This window comes from Salvelinus alpinus, chromosome 3 (genome assembly GCF_045679555.1).
Source record: "Salvelinus alpinus chromosome 3, SLU_Salpinus.1, whole genome shotgun sequence".
Classification (NCBI taxonomy): Eukaryota; Metazoa; Chordata; class Actinopteri; order Salmoniformes; family Salmonidae; genus Salvelinus; species Salvelinus alpinus.
The window spans coordinates 67,981,952-67,998,919 of NC_092088.1; the positions used below are offsets into that span (position 1 = coordinate 67,981,952).

At 44.1% G+C, this 16,968-nt stretch overlaps 1 protein-coding gene across 2 annotated transcripts in view; it reads right to left on the reverse strand.

Moving 5' to 3' along the window:
- abca5 (ATP-binding cassette, sub-family A (ABC1), member 5) overlaps positions 1-16,968 on the reverse strand; it is a 110,308-nt gene that overhangs the window by 66,940 nt on the left and 26,400 nt on the right. For both annotated transcript variants that reach the window (XM_071393826.1, XM_071393825.1), the window contains exons 6-7: positions 5,223-5,452; positions 4,606-4,747 (exon numbers count right to left, since the gene is read on the reverse strand). In XM_071393826.1, coding sequence (XP_071249927.1) covers positions 4,606-4,747; positions 5,223-5,452 — 372 coding nt within the window. The remainder of the gene's footprint in view (positions 1-4,605; positions 4,748-5,222; positions 5,453-16,968) is intronic.

Here is a 16,968-nt window from a genome sequence, read left to right on the forward strand (position 1 = left end):
TCTCCACGGTTAGCCTGGGAAGTGGGCGCAGGTCTCCTACCTGCCCTTGGCCCACAACCCCTTAGCCCCCCCCCAAGAAATTTTTGGGAGTTACTCACGGGCTTTTCGGGCTTCCGTGCAAGACGCGTCCCCTCATAACTCCGGTTCTTCAACCCAGTAGCCTCTGCTCTCCTCAGTGCCTCCACCTGTTCCCATGGGAGGCGATCCCTTCCAGCCAGGATCTCCTCCCATGTGTAGCAACCTTTACCGTCCAATACATCGTCCCAAGTCCATTCCTCCTTCTTTCGCTGTCCCTTACTCCGTTTACACCGCTGCTTGGCTCTGGATAGGTGGGTGGTTCTGTAACGGCGTTCCTCTCTCTCTTCATAAGAAGAGGAGGAGTAGTGATCGAACCAAGGCGCAGCGGGTTGTGAATACATGATGATTTTTATTTTAAATAAACAAAACGAACAAACACGAAAACGAACTATACTTGAAAATGATACAAAATAACAAAACGAAAGTAGACAGACCTGAACAACGAACTTACATACAACGTGAAGAACGAAATGAACAGGAACAGACTACATAAATGAACAAACCGTAAACAGTCCCGTATGGTGCAAACATCGACACAGACACAGGAGACAATCACCCACAACGAACACTGTGACAACGCCTACCTAAATATGACTCTTAATTAGAGGAACGCCAAACACCTGCCTCTAATTAAGAGCCATACCAGGCAACCCAAAACCAACACAGAAACAGAAAACATAGAATGCCCACCCAACCTCACGTCCTGACCAACTAACACACAAAAACTAACATAAATAGGTCAGGAACGTGACAGTCCAAATCAAAGAGAATGTTTCGGTAGAGATGAAATGTGAAGTTAGTTGTCTAAAATTGGATTTGAGTAAAATCTATACCTTTCCCCTCAAACTTGGTACGCCCAGAGAATTGCCCTCAAGGCGGTTACGCCAACTTCTGACCCGAGGGTATAAAACCTGTGAGTGCAGAATTAACAGAGTAGACTAAGTGACCCGAGCTGCAGCCAAAGGTCTAAAAGGTCAACGAATCCAAAACGCAACAAGTTGAAGACAAAGAAATCTTTTTCTACCCAAGCTACGGATGAGTAGCGTGTCTAAGCGGGTGTATTCAAGCCGAACCACCTAGCCTCCACTCCCCATCGAATCGTGGTATCTACCCTCTTTCATCTTTACGCTGTGAGCTCTGAGCTACAGAGCTATCTGTCCTCCGAAGACCACTTCCAGAGCGAGGACAAAGGAACAGGCCAGTAAAGCCAAAGGACACGGACATCGTGTCGTGAGGACACCTAGAGAGGTGCGTAGGAGAAGTGCGTCATTGAGCAGCTTGAACGGTCCACGCGGGAAAATCCACGGAGAACCTCCACAAGTAATTACATCATTATATTCTGACTCATAACAGCGGCAGTTTGGGGCAAGGCTAGGGTTAGAATGAGCATAGCTGACAATTTCACCCAAATGTATATTCCTCTTGTGTACATTCTCTCTTTCTCTCTCTTTTAAATCCCCATTTTGGGTAACACGCGCCCTAGTGTGTTGGCCCGTTGTACTAAGTTCTAATCAATAGCCTAGAATGTGTTTTTGTGTATGTGTATCTTTTATCATCATTTTAGCTTTTTAGTAAATAAACATTCAACTAAGACTGGTGTGGTGCGAATTCATTAGTGAGACCCGGGTCCGTCCAGAATCCCGGGCTATACGACGTTCAGAACGAGACTGTTAGAGGCAACTGGTTAATTAGCGGCTGTGGTAAAATCGATATTCTGATATTCTTTGAGTTAATTTGGGAAATAGAAACTCAATAAAAACTCGTTTTCCCATGGTGCCCCAGGTTAATGAGTTAATAATTGCTTGATTCAGTTAATCACGTAATTAGAAACTTGTAATCATTCGATGAGCAACAGTCGCCACATTAACTAATACAACGTCACGACACAACCCAGCAGCAGGACCGCTACCTCCGCCTTTGTGCAAGAAGGAGCAGGAGGAGCACTGCCAGAGCCCTGCAAAATGACCTCCAGCAGGACACAAATGTGCATGTGTCTGCTCAAACGGTCAGAAACAGACTCCATGAGGGTGGTATGAGGGCCCGACGTCCACAGGTGGGGGTTGTGCTTACAGCCCAACACCGTGCAGGACGTTTGGCATTTGCCAGAGAACACCAAGACTGGCAAATTCGCCACTGGCGCCCTGTGCTCTTCACAGATGAAAGCAGGTTCACACTGAGCACATGTGACAGACGTGACAGTCTGGAGACGCCGTGGAGAACGTTCTGCTGCCTGCAACATCCTCCAGCATGACCGGTTTGGCGGTGGGTCAGTCATGGTGTGGGGTGGCATTTCTTTGGGGGGCCGCACAGCCCTCCATGGGCTCGCCAGAGGTAGCCTGACTGCCATTAGGTACCGAGATGAGATCCTCAGACCCCTTGTGAGACCATATGCTGGTCCGGTTGGCCCTGGGTTCCTCCTAATGCAAGACAATGCTAGACCTCATGTGGCTGGAGTGTGTCAGCAGTGTCTGCAAGAGGAAGGCATTGATGCTATGGACTGGCCCGCCCGTTCCCCAGACCTGAATCCAATTGAGCACATCTGGGACATCATGTCTCGCTCCATCCACCAACGCCACGTTGCACCACAGACTGTCCAGGAGTTGGCGGATGCTTTAGTCCAGGTCTGGGAGGAGATCCCTCAGGAGACCATCCGCCACCTCATCAGGAGCATGCCCAGGCGTTGTAGGGAGGTCATACAGGCACGTGGAGGCCACACACACTACTGAGCCTCATTTTGACTTGTTTTAAGAACATTACATCAAAGTTGGATCAGCCTGTAGTGTGGTTTTCCACTTTAATTGTGAGTGTGACTCCAAATCCAGACCTCCATGGGTTGATACATTTGATTTCCATTGATCATTTTTGTGTGATTTTGTTGTCAGCACATTCAACTATGTAAAGAAAAAAGTATTTAATAAGAATAGTTCATTCATTCAGATCTAGGATGTGTTATTTTAGTGTTCCCTTTATTTTTTTGAGCAGTGTATATTAAAGATGGAATATATAATTTAACTCTGACTTGTGTGTGGTTGGCTCTCTCTCTCTCTCTTTATTGAGTAATACAGGAAATTACCACGACAACTGTCATTCATATTCCATTCAAATTGTATTGGATACATACACATATTTAGCAGATGTTATTGCGAGTGTAGAGAAATGTTTGTTCCTTGCCCCAACAGTGCAGTAATATCTAACAATTCACAACAATACACACATAATGGAATGAAGAAATATAAATATTAGGACAAGCAATGCCGTAGTGGAATAGACAAAAATACAGTATATACATATGAAATGACTAAAGCAATATATAAACATTATTAAAGTGACTAGTGTTCCATTATTAAAGTGAGCAGTGATTCCATGTCTATGTATATAGGGCAGCAGCCTCTAAGGTGCAGGGTTGAGTAACCAGGTGGTAGCCAGCTAGTGATCATGTACTGGCCTAAACGTACGTAATGTCGATAGCTTTAGGCTACTACATGATACTCAAATTTTCCCTGAACCCATCATGAGGCTGCTACAACCTAGCCTATGAATGAAAGTTTACAGCGTATGTGCACAGGTTGAAAGAATTTTGAGTAATCAAGGCAACAGACAGTGGTGACACATTCATAAATGCCTTGCACACTATTGCCTGCATCTAGTTGATCTATGGTGTAATCATTAGTTCAACAGTTGCAAATGTGAGTTTCTATTGGACAAATTCAGGTATGTTTATTCCCGTTTTGTTAAGATATTTTTCTCAACAGAATCGGCGGAATGAATACACCCCTGATCACACGCAAACACTGTTCACTTTTATAGCAGCAGTGCTTGACTTGGGCAGGAGCTCTCCGGAGCGGAATACTGGAACTTCAAATGTTCTACTGCTTGAGCTCCTGTTCCTCTTACAGAATATTAGCTCAAAAGTATAGTGTAGTTCCTGCACCTAAATATAAACAGTACCGACACCCAAAAAGAGTACCGGAACACCCCCACACCTCCTCCTCCATGCTTCACGGTGGGAACCACATATGCGGAGACCATCCATTCATCTACTCTGCGTCTTACAAAGACACAGCGGTTGGAACCAAAAATCCCAAATTTGGACTCGGACCAAAGAAAACATTTCCACTGGTCTACTGTCCATTGCTCGTGTATAGAGGTCCTGGAAGGCAGGAAGCTTGGCCCCAGTGATGTACTGAGCCATACGCACTACCCTCTGTAGTGCCTTGCGGTCAGAGGCCGAGTAGTTGCCATACCAGGCAGTGATGCAATAAATATATTTAGATTTGTTTAACACTTTTTTGGTTACTACATGATTCCATAGTTTTGATGTCTTTACTATAATTCTACAATGTAGAAAATAGTAAAAATAAAGAAAAACCCTGAAATGAGTAGGTGTGTCCAAACTTTTGACTGGTACTGTATATTATCTTTTAGAACAGTCTGAACTTCAACTCTGTTCTTCTGTTTCAGGGATTTAATTGAACACACAGTAAATGGCATGTCATGAACCAACCAGGGCTCATTAGAGGTACTCACAGAGGAGATGCCGTAGAGGAAGATGAGGAGGAAGATGACGATGAAGTCACTGTTGGGGAAGAGGGCTGTATAGGTAGCGATGATGGACATGAGGATGGACATGGTGGTGACCAGAGCTGCATACAGCAGGCCCCACGATAGCCTGTTGAAACATCAACACACACACACACACACACCTTTGTAGAGAAAAAAAAGCAGATATCGTAACATAAATTATGTAAAAATAGTCCCCTCAGACTCTTATTTTTTATAATTTTACCTTTATTTAACTAGGCAAGTCAGTTAAGAACAAATTCTTATTTTCAATGACGGCCTAGGAACAGTGGGTTAACTGCCTTGTTCAGGGGCAGAACGACAGATTTTTACCTTGTCAGCTCTGGGATTCGATCTTGCAACCTTTCGGTTACTAGTCCAACGCTCTAACCACTAGGCTACCTGCCGCCCTTACGTGGGATGATGTAAAAAGCCTTAATAATGTTATTTCTTTAACAACCTAGCGTTGCACATGGTACGCCAGCCTCCATCATTGAGTCAGTTAACTGTTGGAGGTTCTTTATGGCAATATAGTATAAATGTATACAGCAGTTACTTTAACAAACACAAATCATCCTACTGACCAGAAGGCAGAGTCGTAGAGGCCCATCATGGTCATGGTGTCTTTGAGTCTGTGTTCCTTCTCTGCTGCCACGTTGACAATGAGGAAGGTGATGAAGGGTGTGAAAGCCAGCACCAGGTAGATGGAGATGAGAGCGTGGGGGAACTTTTGGACCTCCACTGACCCTGGCTGGCCCATCATCACCACACGCAGGTGGTCCATCTCACTCCACACTGACCGCTTGGTCTGCATCTGAACACAGGACACAGGCAGGGATCAAGCATTAATATACACTGGACAAAAATATAAACGCAACATGTAAAGTGTTGATCCCATGTTTCATGAGCTGAAATAAAAGATCCCAGAAATTCCATACACACAAAATGCTTATTTCTCTAGAATTGTGGGTACAAATTTGTTTACATCCCTGTTGGTGAGCATTTCTCATTTGCCAAGATAATCCATCCACCTGACAGGTGTGGCATATCAAGAAGCTGATTAAACAGCATGACCATTACACAGGTGACCTTGTGCTGGGGACAATAAAAGGCCACTAGCATGTGCAGTTTTGTCACACAACACAATTCCACAGATGTCTCAAGTCGAGGGAGCATGCAATTGGCATGCTGACTGCAGGAATGTCCATCAGAGCTATTGCCAAAGAGTTGAATGTTAATTTCTCTACCATAAGCCGCCTCCAACATCATTTTAGAGAATTTGGCAGTACATCCACCTTCTTCACCTGTGAGATCATCTGAGATCAGCCACCCGGATAGCTGATGAATCTGAGGAGTGTTGCGGTCTGTAATAAAGCCTTTTTGTGGGGAAAAACTCATTCTGATTGGCTGTGCCTGCCACCCGGACAGTTGATGAATCTATGGGTTTGCACAACCGAAGAATTTCTGCAAAAACTGTCAAACCGTCTCAGGGAAGCTCATCTGTGTGCTCGTCGTTCTCACTAGGATCTTGACCTGACTGCAGTTCGGCGTTGTAACCGACTTTAGCAAGCAAATGCTCACCTTCGAATGCCACTGACACGCTGGAGAAGTGTGCTGGTGTGTATGGTGTGGTTGAGTGGTATGCTGATGTCAGTGTTGTGAACAAAGTGCTCCATTGTGTCCGAGGGGTTATGGTATGGGCAGGAATAAGCTACGGACAACGAATACAATTGCATTTTAACGATGGCAATGTGAATGCACAGAGATACCGTGACGAGATACTGAGACCCATTGTTGTGTCATTCATCCTCCGCCATCACCTCATGTTTCATCTTGATTATGCACGGCCCCATGTCGCAAGGATCTGTACACAGTTCCTGGAAGTTGAAAATGTACCAGTTCTTCCATGGCCTGCATACTCACCAGACATGTCACCCATTGAGCATGTTTGGGACGCCCTGGATCCACGTGTACGACAGCGTGTTCCAGTTCCCGCCAATATCCAGAAACTTACCACAGCCATTGAAGTACAGTGGGACAAAATTCCACAGGCCACAATTAACAGCCTGATCAAATCTATTCGAGGTCGACCGACTAAATCGGCATGGCCGATTAATTAGGGCCGATTTCAAGTTTTCATAACAATCAGTAATGTGCATTTTTGGACGCCGATTATGGCCGATTACATTGCATTCCACAAGGAAACTGCGTGGCAGGCTGACCACCTGTTACGCAAGTGCAGCAAGGAGCCAAGGTAAGTTGCTAGCTAGGATTAAACTAATCTTATAAAAACCACCAATCTTCACATAATCACTAGTTAACTACACATGGTTGATGATATTACTAGGTTAACTAGCTTGCCCTGCGTTGCAAATAATCAATGTGGTGCCTGTTAATTTATCATTGAATCACAGCCTACTTCGCCAAACAGGGGAATATTTAACAAAAACGCATTCGCAAAATAAGCAAAATCGTTGCACGAATGTACCTAACCATAAACATCAATGCCTTTCTTAAAATCAATACACAGAAGTATATTTTTTTAAAACCTGCATATTTAGTTAAAATAAATTAATGTTAGCAGGCAATATTAACTAGGGAAATTGTGTCACTTCTCTTGCGTTCATTGCACGCAGAATCAGGGTATATGCAACAGTTTGGGCCGCCTGGCTCATTCCAAACTAATTTGCAAGGATTTAACATAATTATGACATAATATTGAAGGTTGTGCAATGTAACAGCAATATTTAGACTTAAGGTTGACACTATATGTATGTATGTATGTAATATATATATATATATATATATACACTGCTCAAAAAAATAAAGGGAACACTAAAATAACACATCCTAGATCTGAATAAATGAAATATTCTTATTAAATACTTGTTTTTCTTTACATAGTTGAATGTGCTGACAACAAAATCACACAAAAATTATCAATGGAAATCAAATTTATCAACCCATGGAGGTCTGGATTTGGAGTCGCACTCAAAATTAAAGTGGAAAACCACACTACAAGCTGATCCAACTTTGATGTAGTGTCCTTAAAACAAGTAAAAATGAGGCTCAGTAGTGTGTGTGGCCTCCACGTGCCTGTATGACCTCCCTACAACGCCTGGGCATGCTCCTGATGAGGTGGCGGATGGTCTCCTGAGGGATCTCCTCCCAGACCTGGACTAAAGAATCCCGCCAACTCCTGGACAGTCTGTGGTGCAACGTGGCGTTGGTGGATGGAGCGAGACATGATGTCCCAGATGTGCTCATTTGGATTCAGGTCTGGGGAACAGGCGGGCCAGTCCATAGCATCAATGCCTTCCCCTTGCAGGAACTGCTGACACACTCCAGCCACATGAGGTCTAGCATTGTCTTGCATTAGGAGGAACCCAGGGCCAACCGCACCAGCATATGGTCTCACTAGGGGTCTGAGGATCTCATCTCGGTACCTAATGGCAGTCAGGCTACCTCTGGCGAGCACATGGAGGGCTGTGCGGCCCCCCAAAGAAATGCCACCCCACACCATGACTGACCCACCGCCAAACCGGTCATGCTGGAGGATGTTGCAGGCAGCAGAACATTCTCCACGTCGTCTCCAGACTCTGTCACGTCTGTCACATGTGCTCAGTGTGAACCTGCTTTCATCTGTGAAGAGCACAGGGCGCCAGTGGCGAATTTGCCAATCTTGGTGTTCTTTGGCAAATGCCAAACGTCCTGCACGGTGTTGGGCTGTAAGCACAACCCCTACCTGTGGACGTCGGGCCCTCATACCACCCTCATGGAGTCTGTTTCTGACCGTTTGAGCAGACACATGCACATTTGTGGCCTGCTGGAGGTCATTTTGCAGGGCTCTGGCAGTGCTCCACCTGCTCCTCCTTGCACAAAGGCGGAGGTAGCGGTCCTGCTGCTGGGTTGTTGCCCTCCTACGGCCTCCTCCACGTCTCCTGATGTACTGGCCTGTCTCCTGGTAGCGCCTCCATGCTCTGGGCACTACGCTGACAGACACAGCAAACCTTCTTGCCACAGCTCGCATTGATTTGCCATCCTGGATGAGCTGCACTACCTGAGCCACTTGTGTGGGTTGTAGACTCCGTCTCATGCTACCACTAGAGTGAAAGCACCGCCAGCATTCAAAAGTGACCAAAACATCAGCCAGGAAGCATAGGAACTGAGAAGTGGTCTGTGGTCACCACCTGCAGAACCACTTCTTTATTGGGGGTGTCTTGCTAATTGCCTATAATTTCCACCTTTTGTCTATTCCATTTGCACAACAGCATGTGAAATTTATTGTCAATCAGTGTTGCTTCCTAAGTGGACAGTTTGATTTCACAGAAGTGTGATTGACTTGGAGTTACATTGTGTTGTTTAAGTGTTCCCTTTATTTTTTTGAGCAGTGTATATACATACACACACACACACACACACACACACACACACACACACACACACACACACACACACATACATACATATAAAAATCGTCCGATTAATCGGTATCGGCTTCTTATGGTCCTCCAATAATCGGTATGTATATATATATACACAGTGGGGCAAAAAAGTATTTAGTCAGCCACCAATTGTGCAAGTTCTCCCACTTAAAAAGATGAGAGAGGCCTGTAATTTTCATCATAGGTACACTTCAACTATGACAGACAAAATGTCTTTAAGGTATCCATGACCAACATATGTATATCTGTATTTCCAGTCATGTGAAATCCATAGATTAAGGGATTCACTTATATATTTAAATTGACTGATTTCCTTATATGAGCTGTAAACCTTACTTTGTTACCTGACAACTTTACGGTTTTTACTTTATAATTACCGTTTATATTATTTATTTTTTCCTCACAACTTTTTTTTATTTTTCCCATTCAACTTTTTCACTCCGGACGCTTTATCTGGACATGGTTCGTCAGGACCTCCACCATCCGAAGCTAAGTAGTAACATTAACATGATGCCTTCTAATTGCAGTCGCTGTACTCATAATATACAGGAGAACGATCGCCTTACGGCGAGGATAGCTGTGCTGCAAGCCCAGCTTCAGACGCAATCGTTAGGCAAGGGTAATTTCAGTGTAGGAAAGGATGAAACAGCGTCTGTGCCACCAGTAAGTACAGATAGTAGTATAAATCCCCTCGCACAGTCGCCGCAGACGGACAACTTTCTCATGGCTTCTGGAGGGAAATGCTGTAGGAATGCTTAACCGGTGTCGCTCATTCAGTCGACAGAAACTTTCAACCGGTTTTCCCCATTAAGCAGCGAGTCGGAGTCTGATGGCCGAGCCTTCTCTTGTCTCTACTTCTCCCGTTACGGGGTCTGAGACGCCGAAGCTTCCCACCATTAGCTCTGACGAATTGAAAACCCTAGTCATTGGCGACTCCATTACCCGCAGTATTAGACTTAAAACGAATCATCCAGCGATCATACACTGTTTACCAGGGGGCAGGGCTACCGACGTTAAGGATAATCTGAAGATGGTGCTGGCTAAAGCTAAAACTGGCGAGTGTAGAGTATAGAGATATTGTTATCCACGTCGGCACCAACGATGTTAGGATGAAACAGTCAGAGGTCACCAAGCACAACAAAGATGTGTCGGCATCGAGTAATTGTCTCTGGCCCCCTCCCAGTTAGGGGGAGTGATGAGCTCTACAGCAGAGCCTCACAACTCAATCGCTGGTTGAAAACTGTTTTCTGCCCCTCCCAAAAGTTAGAATTTGTAGATAATTGGCTGTTAGCCAGCCTGCCAGCTTAGTGGAGTCTGCCACTAGCACAGTCAGTGTAGTCAGCTCAGCTATCCCCATTGAGACGGTGTCTGTGCCTCGACCTGGGCTGGGCAAAACTAAACATTGCAGTGTTCGCCTTAGCAATCTCACTAGGATAAAGACCTCCTCCATTCCTGCCATTATTGAAAGAGATCGTGATACCTCACATCTAAAAATAGGGCTACTTAATGTTAGATCCCTCACTTGAAAGGCAGTTATAGTCAATGAACTAATCACTGATCATAATCTTGATGTGATTGGCCTGACTGAAACATGGCTTAAGCCTGATGAATTACTGTGTTAAATGAGGCCTCACCTCCTGGTTACACTAGTGACCATATCCCCCGTGCATCCCGCAAAGGCGGAGGTGTTGCTAACATTTACAATAGCAAATTTCAATAAAAAAAAAAAAAAGACGTTTTCGTCTTTTGAGCTTCTAGTCATGAAATCTACGCGGCCTACTCAATCACTTTTTATAGCTACTGTTTACAGGCCTCCTGGGCCGTATACAGCGTTCCTCACCGAGTTCCCTGAATTCCTATCGGACCTTGTAGTCATAGCAGATAATATTCTAATTTTTTGTGATTTTAATATTCACATGGAAAAGTCCACAGACCCACTCCAAAAGGCTTTCGGAGCCATCATCGACATGTCTCTGGACCTACTCACTGTCACAGTCATACTCTGGACCTAGTTTTGTCCCATGGAATAAATGTTGTAGATCTTAATGTTTTTCCTCATAATCCTGGACTATCGGACCACCATTTTATTACGTTTGCAATCGCAACAAATAATCTGCTCAGACCCCAACCAAGGAGCATCAAAAGTTGTGCTATAAATTCTCAGACAACACAAAGATTCCTTGATGCCCTTCCAGACTCCCTCTGCCTACCCAAGGACGTCAGAGGACAAAAATCAGTTAACCACCTAACTGAGGAACTCAATTTAACCTTGCGCAATACCCCAGATGCAGTTGCACCCCTAAAAACTAAAAACATTTGTCATAAGAAACTAACTCCCTGGTATACAGAAAATACCCGAGCTCTGAAGCAAGCTTCCAGAAAATTGGAACGGAAATGGCGCCACACCAAACTGGAAGTATTCCGACTAGCTTGGAAAGACAGTACCGTGCAGTATCGAAGAGCCCTCACTGCTGCTCGATCATCCTATTTTTCCAACTTAATTGAGGAAAATAAGAACAATCCTAAATTTATTTTTGATACTGTCGCAAAGCTAACTAAAAAGCAGCATTCCCCAAGTGAGGATGGCTTTCACTTCAGCAGTAATAAATTCATGAACTTCTTTGAGGAAAAGATCATGATCATTAGAAAGCAAATTACAGACTCCTCTTTAAATCTGCGTATTCCTCCAAAGCTCAGCTGTCCTGAGTCTGCACAACTCTGCCAGGACCTAGGATCAAGAGAGACACTCTAGTGTTTTAGTACTATATCTCTTGACACAATGATGAAAATAATCATGGCCTCTAAACCTTCAAGCTGCATACTGGACCCTATTCCAACTAAACTACTGAAAGAGCTGCTTCCTGTGCTCGGCCCTCCTATGTTGAACATAATAAACGGCTCTCTATCCACCGGATGTGTACCAAACTCACTAAAAGTGGCAGTAAAAAAGCCTCTCTTGAAAAAGCCAAACCTTGACCCAGAAAATATAAAAAACTATCAGCCTATATCGAATCTTCCATTCCTCTCAATAAAAAATAAAAAAAAGCTGTTGAGCAGCAACTCACTGCCTTCCTGAAGACAAACAATGTATACGAAATGCTTCAGTCTGGTTTTAGACCCCATCATAGCACTGAGACCGCACTTGTGTAGGTGGTAAATGACCTTTTAATGGCGTCAGACCGAGGCTCTGCATCTGTCCTCGTGCTCCTAGACCTTAGTGCTGCCTTTGATACCATCGATCACCACATTCTTTTGGAGAGATTGGAAACCCAAATTGGTCTACACGGACATGTTCTGGACTGGTTTAGATGTTATCTGTCGGAAAGATATCAGTTTGTCTCTGTGAATGGTTTGTCCTCTGACAAATCAACTGTACATTTCGGTGTTCCTCAAGGTTCCGTTTTGGGACCACTATTGTTTTCACTATATATTTTACCTCTTGAGGATGTCATTCGAAAACATAATGTTAACTTTCACTGCTATGCGGATGACACACAGCTGTACATTTCAATGAAACATGGTGAAGCCCCAAAATTGTCCTCGCTAGAAGCCTGTGTTTCAGACATAAGGAAGTGGATGGCTGCAAACTTTCTACTTTTAAACTCGGACAAAACAGAGATGCTTGTTCTAGGTCCCAAGAAACAAAGCGATCTTCTGTTGAATCTGACAATTAATCTTGATGGTTGTAAAGTCGTCTCAAATAAAACTGTGAAGGACCTCGGCGTAACTCTGGACCTTGATCTCTCTTTTGACAAACATATCAAGACTGTTTCAAGGACAGCTTTTTTCCATCTACGTAACATTGCAAAAATCAGAAACTTTCTGTCCAAAAATGATGCAGAAAAATGAATCCATGCTTTTGTTACTTCTTGGTTAGACTACTGCAATGCTCTACTTTCCGGCTACCGGGATAAAGAACTAAATACACTTCAGTTAGTGCTAAATACGGCTGCTAGAATCCTGACTAGAACCCCAAAAAATGGTCATATTACTCCAGTGGTAGCCTCCCTACACTGGCTTCCTGTTAAGGCAAGGGCTGATTTCAAGGTTTGACTGCTAACCTACAAAGCATTACATGGGCTTGCTCCTACCTATCTTTCCGATTTGGTCCTGCCGTACATACTTACACGTACGCTACGGTCACAAGACGCAAGCCTCCTAATTGTCCCTAGAATTTCTAAGCAAACAGCTGGAGGCAGGGCTTTCTCCTATAGAGCTCAATTTTTATGGAATGGTCTGCCTACCCATGTGAGAGACGCCGACTCGGTCTTAACCTTTAAGTCTTTACTGAAGACTCATCTCTTCAGTGGGTCCTTTGATTGAGTGTAGTCTGGCCCAGGAGTGTGAAGGTGAACGGAAAGGCTCTGGAGCAACGAACCGCCCTTGCTGTCTCTGCCTGGCCGGTTCCCCTCTCTCCACTGGGATTCTCTGCCTCTAACCCTATTACAGGGGCTGAGTCACTGGCTTACTGGTGCTCTTTCATGCCGTCCCTAGGAGGGGTGCGTCACTTGAGTGGGTTGAGTCACTGACGTGATCTTCCTGTCTGGGTCGGCGCCCCCCCTTGGGTTGTGCCGTGGCGGAGATCTTTGTGGGCTATACTCGGCCTTGTCTCAGGATGGTAAGTTGGTGGTTGAAGATATCCCTCTAGTGGTGTGGGGGCTGTGCTTTGGCAAAGTGGGTGGGGTTATATCCTTCCTGTTTGGCCCTGTCTGGGGGTATCATCGGATGGGGCCACAGTGTCTCCTGACCCCTCCTGTATCAGCCTCCAGTATTTATGCTGCAGTAGTTTATGTCTCGAGGGGCTAGGGTCAGTTTGTTATATCTGGAGTACTTCTCCCGTCTTATCCGGTGTCCTGTGTGAATTTAAGTATGCTCTCTCTAATTCTCTCATTCTCTCTTTTGGAGGACCTGAGCCCTAGGACCATGCTGTCCCCAGTCCACCTGGCCGTGCTGCTGCTCCAGTTTCAACTGTTCTGCCTGCGGCTATGGAACCCTGACCTGTTCACCAGACGTGCTACCTGTCCCAGACCTGCTGTTTTCAACTCTCTAGAGACAGCAGGAGCGGTAGAGATACTCTTAATGATCGGCTATGAAAAGCCAACTGACATTTACTCCTGAGGTGCTGACTTGTTGCACCCTCGACAACTACTGTGATTATTATTATTTGACCATGCTGGTCATTTATGAACATTTGAACATCTTGGCCATGTTCTGTTATAATCTCCACCCGGCACAACCAGAAGAGGACTGGCAACCCCTCATAGCCTGGTTCCTCTCTAGGTTTCTTCCTAGGTTTTGGACTTTCTAGGGAGTTTTTCCTAGCCACCGTGCTTCTACACCTGCATTGCTTGCTGTTTGAGGTTTTAGGCTGGGTTTCTGTACAGCACTTTGAGATATCAGCTGATGTAAGGGCTATATAAATAAATTTGATTTGACTCAGTAAAATCTTTGAAATTGTTCCATGTTGCATTTCTATTTTTGTTCAGTGTAGAATATAATTCCCATAGGCAAATAATAAGCTTTGCAACAAAGTAAAAGGCAAATATAGCATACAGAAAGTAGACTACATTCAATTAATGGAAAATCATTTTCTTGTTAAAACATAAACTGCAATTACAAAACGAAAAACAGCATCACTCCCTTTGCTGCAGAAAACTGGATAAACAGGGTGCATCCCAAATGGTACCCAACTCCCTACGGGCCCTGGTCAAAAGTAGTGCACTACATAGGGAATAAGGAGTCATTTGGGTCTCCGTCACAGGTTCAAAATCAATCATCCAAGCAGGAGGTCAAGTAAGATTGACGTTGAACATCCTGAAGAGATCTCTACAACAACCTTGACCTGTTAAACATGGCGCCGGGGGGAGGGCTGCCATCTTATCGGCTCTCAACCAACCACGCTATTTTGTTTGTTTTTTCGCGTTGTCCGTAACTTGTTTTGTACATAATGTTGCTACTACAGTCTCTTATGACCGAAAAGAGCTTCTGGACATGAGAACAGGAATTACTCACCTCAAATTGGACGAGGAGTTCTTCAATGAGTCGGACGCGAGGGATATACTACAGACACCCGACCAGGCCCAGATCCCCGTGATTCGCTGGAATAGGAAACGTAGGTTTCGCGGAAAGAGATCAGGATCTGCCCTTGCCTTCCGTTCTGCTAGCTAACGTTCAATATTTGGAAAATAAATGGGACAAACTGAAAGCACGTATATCCTACCAACGGGACATTAAAAACTGTAATATCTTATGTTTCACAGAGTCGTGGCTGAACGACGACATTAAGAACAAACAGCTGGCAGGTTATACACTCCATCGGCAGGACAGAACAGCAGCCTCTGGTAAGAAACAGGGTGAGGGCCAATGCATATTTCTAAACAATAGCTGCTGCACGATATCTAAGGAAGTCTCAAGGTTTTGCTCGCCTGAGGTAGAGTATCTCTTGATAAGCTGTAGACCACACTATTTACCTAGAGAGTTTATCTGTATTTTTCGTAGCTGTCTACATACCCCTACAGGCCGAGACTGGCACAAAAACCGCACTCAATGAGCTGTATTCCTCCATAAGCAAACAGGAAAACGCCCATCCAGAGGTGGCGCTCCTAGTGGCCGGGGACTTTAATTAATGCAGGAAAACTTAAATCAGTTTTACCTCATTTCTATAAGCATGTTAAATGTGCAACCAGAGGGAAAACAATTCAAGACCACCTTTACTACACACACAGAGACGCGTACAAAACTCTCCCTCGCCCTCCATTTGGCAAATCTGACCATAACTCTATCCTCCTGATTCCTGGATGCCACCCGTTCTGTAAAATATGGAACGGTTCCGTATTTCACTGAAAGAATAAACATTTTGTTTTCTAAATGATAGTTTCCGGATTTGACCATATTAATGACCTAAGGCTCGTATTTCTGTGTTTTTTATATTACAATTCAGTCAATGATTTGATATAGCAGTCTGACTGACCGATGGTAGGCAGCAGCACGCTCGTAAGCATTAATTCAAACAGCACTTTCCTGCGTTTGCCAGCAGCTCTTCGCAATGATTGAAGCACAGCGCTGTTTATGACTTTAAGCCTATCAACTCCCGAGATTAGGCTGGCAATACTATAGTGCCTATAAGAACATCCAATAGTCAAAGGTATATGAAATACAAATGGTATAGAGAGAAATAGTTCTATAATTCCTATAATAACTACAACCTAAAACTTCTTAACTGGGAATATTGAAGACTCATATTAAAAGAAACCACCAGCTTTCATATGTTCTTATGCTCTGAGCAAGGAACTTAAACGTTAGCTTTCTTACATGGCACATATTGCACTTTTACTTTCTTCTCCAATAGTGTGTTTAAACCAAATAGAACATGTCATTATTTATTTGAGACTAAATTTATTTTTTATTTATGTACCAAGTTAAAATAAAAGTGTTCATTCAGTATTGTTGTAATTGTCATTATTACAAATGTATATATAAAAATTGGCCAATTAATTGGTATCGGCATTTTTTGGATCTCCAATAGTCGGTATCGGCGTTGAAAAATCATAATCGGCCGACCTCTATCCTGAACAGCTAATCAAATGGCTACCCATACTATTTGCATTGCCCTTCATGCCTTCATGCTACGCTGCTGCTACTCTCTGTTAATATCTATGCATAGCCACTTTAATAACCCTAACTACATGTACATAATTACCTCAATACCGGTGCCCCCCGCACATTGACCCTGTACAGGTACCCCCCGTATATATCCCCGCTATTGTTATTTACTGCTGCACTTTAATTATTTCTTATTCTTATCTCATACTTTTTTAAAGGTATTTTCTTAAAACTGCATTGTTGGTTAAGGGCTTGTAAGTAAGGATTTCACTGTACGGTCTAC